This window comes from Solanum pennellii, chromosome 9 (genome assembly GCF_001406875.1).
Source record: "Solanum pennellii chromosome 9, SPENNV200".
NCBI lineage: Eukaryota > Viridiplantae > Streptophyta > Magnoliopsida > Solanales > Solanaceae > Solanum > Solanum pennellii.
The window spans coordinates 63,972,830-63,980,821 of record NC_028645.1 but is presented as its reverse complement, the minus strand read 5'-3'; the positions used below and the strand labels follow the sequence as shown (position 1 = coordinate 63,980,821).

General features: G+C 34.7%; 1 protein-coding gene across 4 annotated transcripts; it reads right to left on the bottom strand.

The window, feature by feature from the left end:
* Positions 1 to 874: 874 nt before the first annotated feature.
* On the bottom strand, positions 875 to 6,914 carry LOC107029861. 4 transcript variants are annotated; one of them, XM_015231311.2, is made up of 10 exons: positions 6,460 to 6,909; positions 6,308 to 6,385; positions 5,210 to 5,878; positions 4,913 to 5,015; positions 2,981 to 3,081; positions 2,713 to 2,887; positions 1,912 to 2,082; positions 1,725 to 1,825; positions 1,302 to 1,481; positions 875 to 1,168 (listed from the first exon to the last, which is right to left on the bottom strand). In XM_015231311.2, exons 1-9 carry the CDS (start codon positions 6,724 to 6,726, stop codon positions 1,419 to 1,421), a joined length of 1,728 nt encoding a protein of 575 aa, XP_015086797.1. In that variant the 5' UTR covers positions 6,727 to 6,909; the 3' UTR covers positions 875 to 1,168; positions 1,302 to 1,418. The 4 variants fall into 4 exon arrangements, with proteins under 4 accessions (XP_015086797.1, XP_027775289.1, XP_027775290.1 ...); XM_027919488.1 differs by lacking the exon at positions 1,302 to 1,481 and having other exon boundaries at positions 6,460 to 6,911; XM_027919489.1 differs by lacking the exons at positions 875 to 1,168; positions 1,302 to 1,481; positions 1,725 to 1,825 and having other exon boundaries at positions 1,976 to 2,082; positions 2,498 to 2,887; positions 6,460 to 6,913.
* Between the last annotated feature and the right edge of the window lie 1,078 nt (positions 6,915 to 7,992).

Sequence of the window (7,992 nt, the reverse complement as noted above, 5' to 3'; positions counted from 1 at the left end):
ATATATATATATGTATATACATATATATATATACATATATATATATATATATGTATATGTATATAAATATACATATATATATATATATATATATATATATAAAAAGGTATATTTATATAACAAAATTTAACATTTTATTTTATCTATTGTAAATAAAATTTAAATTTTTAATTTAAAAATATTTCATTGTTGATAATCAAAAATTGAATTATCTATATAGAGAAACTGAAGAATGGAGAGATATATGTCTCTCCTCCATATAACATGTAGCTACGAATCGTAATCATCAAGCTGTAGCCATGGAACGCGTAGTTAAATTATCTTTGAGTGTCTATACGTGAAAGTTATTAATTAATCTCGAGATTATTTCTAACATTTGTACTATAATTGGTATAGATTATCTCATATATATATAAGGGAAAATGCACAAGTACCCCCTCAACCTATGCCCAAAATTCCAGAGACACACTTATATTATATTAAGGTCCTATTACCCCCTGAACTTATTTTATTAGTAATTTTCTATCCCTTTTCGGCTTACGTGGCACTAGCTTGAAAAAAAAGTCAACAAGCGTTAAGACCCACAAGATAGTGCCACATAGGCTGAAAAAAATAGAAAATTATTAATAAAAAAAAATGCAGGGGGATAATAGGACCTTAGTATAGTATAACTGTGTCTCTGAGAATCTCAGGCATAGGTGGAGCGGTACTTGTTTATTATCCCTAATAATTAACCTCATCTCAATCCACTAGATAACTGTCTATGTCATTTCCGTTTGTCTAGTGGTACAATTCATTCTTACTTTTGAACATACAGCAAATGCCATCTAATAAATTCAAATTGAAAAATATTAGTTTAAGCAAACACATAAAATTCTAATTTACAAACGCCTAACACAATTGATTAACAGAAACCATTTCAAACAATTGCTTCTTCTAGTTTACAAACGCCTTACACAAGTGCTTAAACTAATTTAGTATAAGCAAAACAAAACCAATAAAGCTAATTTAGATGTTTGTGAGTTCAGTTCTTACAAACGCCTGTCGAACGTCAGGTGAAAAGCAGCCAAAGCGGATGATACTACAAACAAGGTTGACACAAACCACATCTAACAAATTCCTTCCTGTGTATGAGCTCCCCTCAGCTTTCAGGTCTTCACAATGTCCCCTAGAACAAGAGAAGGTTCATAATTACAATTAAGATTACACCCCGCAAATAGAGAATACAATAATGAAATACTCAGACAGATGCACACTGCAATGAAGAGATCAGAAAATCACGTAGTATAGCCAAATCTTACTTGTTTATAGAATCATCAGATACGAGTAGTGATAAACAATCGTGAGATGCGTAAATGATATGCCAACTGATATGAAGCTCAGCATCTGAAGCATGATTGTCAATGCATATCCATCTCCTAGCTGGTCCGATCATATCGGCTTAGAAATTTGACTATGCGAGGATATAATCGCTCTGCAGCCTGCAGTGTCAAGACCCGTATAATATATTACTATAAGGGGTATTCAAGGCACGATATTCCTTCGAGTTGTTAGTGTGCAACGAAACTCAAATAGAAGGGTATTCTCTATCTAAGCTGTATGTAGAACTCTCAATATATCTAGAAATGTGAATTCTACGCAATTAAGACATATCTCCTTCTCCTCTACCTTTTTTTTTCTTCCGAGTCTTTTTTCTAAATTCAATAGAGATCTTATCGACGTACCATGTGTCCACACACCAAGTCATAATGAGCATAATGTGGACCATCAGCATCGCCAAATACTTTGTACTTCACTAAGTTCTCAGGGATAAGCTTCACTGTTTCTGCTTAAACCATGGTTATAGAAAAATATCTTAGAGAATTGTTAACCTCTTACAGAGTATTCAGCACGAAAGTACCAAAAAGATACCATATACAGCTTCTGGGGGGCAGATTTGGTCTCGGTCTCCTGCAAGAGCTAAGACAGGTACCCTACTTTTATGAAGGTGATCCTTGTAGAAAATTTTACCACTTCTATCGCGGAGCCCTCGCTCATGAAAAGCCGTAGTCATCTGCAAAAGAAGCTTAGCAGGAATATTACCTGCGGAGAGATCTATCAGCAAATTTTGCAGGAAAAGACTTGTATGGAACCCCAAATCAACACAAGTTGATAGGGAAAAATGGCCCTAAATTCACACAAACTTCTGGTGGAGCATTATTCAAAGCTACCAACTTTCACAAATTATAAACAGGACAGTTATCTTGGAATTTTCTGAAAACATTCTAATAAACCAGATTGTCATCTATTAAACAGAACTACACGAGCATCAAACACATTCATAAATCATGAAGAGACATACATAGCTCACAAAAAAATGCCTAAGTAAATATTTCAATAGGTGCAACTGGTTGACAAAGAGGATTTGTTTTGTGCGGCAATGGACAATTAGGATAATTCATTACTAATTCAGCAGTCATCATACAAATACTAGCAACAGGAACTGCGAGTATCATACAGTTTCACTAGAATAACCCTCTAGATCGCGTAAGCCTTTCCAGTTCTCTTTATTGCCTTTAAATTCTCATCCAAAAAATATCTCCTTAACCTGAACTCTTGAAATCTTCAAAGCATATTCTCTACACCAATAAACATTAAGACCTCAAAAAAAATCATGCAAATTTGACAGGAGTTAAATCATGAAGCTGTTTTTATACTGATGCCAATACTTACAAAAGCTGCTCCCTACAAGTTTTTTCATATGATCAGGATGCATCATGTCTGTGGAAGATATCATTTCATTAAGCCAAGACAAGGCATAAGGAGCACGAGATGTTAGAGGATAAGCAGCAGCTACTAATGTCCCTAGAGGAATGACAGGAACATTGAGAATCTGAGCAGGATCAGCCTGTAGCAACGTAAACAGCTCTAAGATTATCAGCAACAGAAGATAGCAGCAATTGAAGCTAAAGAAGAGTTCAAACACATTATTTCAACTTACTAGGGGTACAAGGAGTTTGAGTACGGACTTAGATGATGTGTAATCAAGTGATGAAGCCAAAGTAACAATAGCTGCTAATCCAGGTTTTCTTCCTTCCAAACCTTCATTCACAAAGGAAAATAAAAGGAACAACAACATGAACTATGTGTCTAGTTTGTTTCTCTGATAAATTCAAAAATCCTAAATAATATATACATTAAAAAATAGCCCATTAATATGTAATAAAAAATGCAGCTCCTGTACTGTAAAGGTGGATACTTGAAACTTAATGAAAGAAAGAATTCCAATTCATACAGAAAGCTGTGAAGCCAAATGGAAACTAAAAAGGTGGACCAGAAACAGGATTATGATAAAAGACAAGGCATCATTAACTTAAATTTACCATATATTACATTTTTTTCATGGTATTCAATTTGCAGAGATCTAATGAACACCTTTTTAAGAATTTAATTGAGATCTTTACTTGAGGTATTTCCTCAAGTTGCTCTCATGAAGATCCATTACATTAAAGAAGATAGGAGGAATCAGCCCTACAAATAGGAAGCCTGGAGACTAAAAGGCAGAATAAAGAAGATTGGCACAACTTTGACAGGATATTTTGTCACATGAAACTAGTCTGAAGCACCAGCTTTATCATAACCGTGTCTAAATTAAAGGAAAATATACTTTATGTTGCCAGCACTTCGGCTTGCTAAGGAAAAGGGATTTTACATCTGAGAAATGAATCAAATTCCTTAAAATACACATCACTTTAAGTCATTCTAACCAAAACATATGGAGAGATAGTGTAGCATTTCACACGGCCAGCAATTCTGACATACTCAAAAGCTGGTCAGTTTCCAGCTCAAAGTTATCATGAATGTGAATGATTTCCGGCATCCTTGGTGTCTTAAGATAACACCCCTTTAGTGGCTATAACTAGATACCCTTTAGTGGCTAAATCTAGACACCCTTTAGTGACTATTACAATGATGACCGAAAAATGAAGATTCTCCTCAGTAGCAAATTCTTACCTTTTGTAAAGGTTCTGGATTAACAACTCATTGAGATTTAGTCGAAAACTAGCTGCATAAGTATTTGCCTATTTGGAGATGAGAACTTGATGCCAGCTCATTGATAGTCAATTATAAAAACTTGAAATAGAATTCCCAAGGTTAACTTGAAGTAGTAAAAGGGATACAAGTGGTTTCCATATTTTTTTAAACCAGGAATGAGACTCTTTGTGAGAGTTAACTTTTATTAGACACGGGCGCACTTACGCTAATTACACAGCAAGGTCTACAGAGAAGAAATGTTCTGTATCAACAACACAAGATCGTTCTTATTAATTGTCTATTAATTCTCTGACATAGACTAAGGGATCCACTATTTACTACATCCAATATAGCACAGAGAAAACTCAAACATTATACCAGGAGAGACCAATATGCATTTCATTTTTGTGAGTACTCTTTTGGATGCTTAAATAATAATGCCAAGCCCATAGATATTACCAGCTATGCATTTGAAAGTACAAGAGCAGTTACTAAGAGCACCATAATGTTGTTTTAGGCAACAATAATACAGATTAAACGCCACCAAGAAAAAATAAATACTCCATCTAAAGGATCCTTTGAGCCTATTGGAGCAGGGCCCAACTATTATTAAACAAAAGCATGCTCACCTGATGGTATAACTAGGGATACATGCAGCCAACAGGATATGATGGGGATGAAAAACAAATTGAAGAACCAAAGTAATATGTCTGCATGAAGCACCCAGATACTACAAAGCTGGATAGCAAACATAGTTTATTTACCAATTTCAAGCTTCAATATGTTCTCCTTGCCACTGGTTCAAGACACATGAATGAAATCTAGTCATTTTCTTAAGGTGCTCATTGCTACCATGTCACCAGCAGACACAGCTCTATAAAATTAGATCTCATCTTACCACACCGTGATAGCCTGGAATACAGTAATATTCCTCCCATAGAATGTCCAATTGCGAGTAGTTTGCCGTCCTTTGGTCTAGTTTGGGCCTTTATATATTCCATCTAAGACAAACGATGTAAAAATTATCAATCCACTGCCAACTAAAACAAGCAATGTAATAATTTTCAATCACTTCTCAATATATGAGATAATTAAGAAAAGATGTCTGAGATCTTTAAGTTCCTCTTCAAATTTAAAGAGCGGATTCTTGGAGATAAAAATTTCACAGCCTCAACATGGAGAAATGCCACCTCACCGCAGCAGGGACATCCTCTTCCAGGTAAGTATCAAAGTCCCAATCATACTTGAGGATTAAGTCAAGCTGTTCCTGAAAATCTACCACTGCAGTTGTCAACTGTTGCTGCAGATCAAATAGTGGGGATGAAACAGCACGATGACCTTCCTCAAAGATATTTACTAGCTTCTTGCTCAGTGCCTCAACTTGGCTATCAACGACAGCTGAGTTCTCCTTTATCTCTAGCAGACTTAACAATTTCTTCTTTATTCCGTTGACTCGTTTGTGAGGAAAAGAATCCTCCAGTCGTTTTGATATTAGACGAAAAAGTTTAGGAAAGATAATCTTCGACCAACGTCCACTGACAAAACCAGAGACTCTCTCTGACAAATGTATAAAAGTTTCTGTAAGTTTGGTCACCGGCCTTGACTCATTCCATATTGTTGAAACCACAGTGGGTTCTTCATGGACCAAGGTTGCATGGTCCTTATCTGAGGCACCCTGGACCTTTGTTGACTGCTGTGCTGCAGAAAGACCTCTGTCATTAGCAATTTCCATCTCATTAGATGCTGTGTGCGCAGATTTCTCAATGTTTTTGGGATCTGATTCCCGCACGCTCAACCCAGTTCCACGGACTTCAAGAATCCACGTATCAAATCCTTGATTACACATGTACCGAGCAAATGATGACTGCAAAATCACAATAAATAAATAATAAATACATGATTTCATTTCTTTACAAAATCTTCAAAACTATCGAAAAGGACATCCATTGTGCAACCACATAAACTATATCTCAAAGATATTTGCAAGATCCAAGTAGGACTCAACCACCACTCGGTAGCGAAGTGCGCTTTGGAGCGATATAAAATGCTTGAAAGTGATATTATACAAAAACATTGCATACTCCAGTCTATGGCACGTTATTTTATCATTATAATAATAGCCCATACATGCATCAAAATTCACAAACTCCAGACGTATGAGATAATCAAGCAAAGACGATTTAGGAAACTCAACTTTTAGATCCCTCTAAAATAAATAGCAATGAATTTTCCAGATCAGTTTCAAATGAACAGCATATGCATCAGTGAGGAAGGAGGAAATAAATTAAATTACCTGAGGCGAAAGATCATATGCAATAGCATTAGTCCCTATGCCAGACAAGAGAAGAAGCGGGTGATTCCTCCTTGGAGCCTATTAATTACGACGACGATACAGTATCAAAATTAATTTCGTCAACTCTCTGAATTAATAAAAAGGAAGTTAACCTGCGGAGGAGGAAGGTAGCGCCAGAGAGCAAGTCTCCAATCACAAGTATTAAGGGAGACGTAATGAAGCTCGTCGGCGGTGCATATAGGTGGCTTATTCAACACATTCTTGTCATTACTCTGCTTTTGGGCAGCATCATCAATGGTCGACAAAAATCTCACTCTCGCTCTCACTCCCACACAACAAGGAAGATCAATCTGACGGAGAGCAGAGGCAATTTGTATCGCCGATCGACGACCAATATTGGATTGAATCAACAACACCATTTTCTAAATTATAATGGAATTAAGGAACACATTATGTTTGCTCATCGATTGTTTCTTCTGGGCGAAAGTCATATTTGTGTTGATCTCTTACTCTAGTAAGTGATATTGGGACACGTACTCATGCCACCGCCTTATTCTAACTCCCTTGTTTAAATTTGTTGATTCAAGCCACTTGTGGTAGTGTGTTATTTCTTTTTCTTTCTTTTTTGGACTTTCAGTGAGGTCAACTTATTAAAGAGCATTTTGTGTATGAATTTAGGTCTGGGTGAATTTCATTATAGGTATTGAATATGAATGAATGATTTTTTTAAAAAATTGTTCATTCAAATTAGAGGTATCAAATAGGCAATTTTAATTAAAATTGAAGATATTACCTCGTTTAAATTATATCTCAGTTCAAATTATATTTTATATTTATTTTTAACAAAAATACATTTATTTTCTAAATATCAACTACAAAATTATGACAAAATACAAGTGAACTTTATTCTAACTCTAATTCCAACTCTGAAAATTCCAATGAAGTGTTCTTTTGTCTTCAAATAAAGTGTAACTTTTGATTTTTTGTAGGTTAAAAGGGATATTGGTAGAGAAAATTAATTGAAAGGTGTCAATGAAGTCTTGGTTTGGTGTTTGGTGACAAATTGATCAAGAGACGGTTAAAATGTCTTTAAAATGTAATTAAGTAAATTTGAGACCAGATTAACATTTTTAAAACTTTCTAATATCTTATATAATACAAAAAAAAAAACTTCATTTTGAACTTATATAATTCTCCTCTTCTTCTTCCAACGTTCTCTCTTCTGTTTTTCTTTTTCCTTAGAAATCTGAAAATTCTACTATCAAAACAAATATTCTCTCCATTGTCTTTCTCCTCATATCCGGTCGTGACTCTCTCCTTTTTCTGAACTGAAAACTGTGTTCGACATAAAATGGGTAAGTCATTTTTTTGTAAGATTTTATAATTTTCAAACAATACTAAGTTTTTTTTTTCTTGGATTAATGAACAATAAATCGTTCTGTAGATGTGAAAATTGAATAATGATATAATGGTACATACTCTTTATTGTTTTTGAAAGAAAATCAACAAACTAGAAAAACCCTAATTTTGAGAAAATGTATATGTATTGTTAACATTCAGTGCAAAGTCGGTTTTCTGGTACTTTTGTTGTTCTTTTTGTGGTCATTTTGTTGATATGATTTTAGAAATATAGTTTTGCTCAGTTGTCCAACATATATTTCATTTGTGAAAGATGTATTGTATGT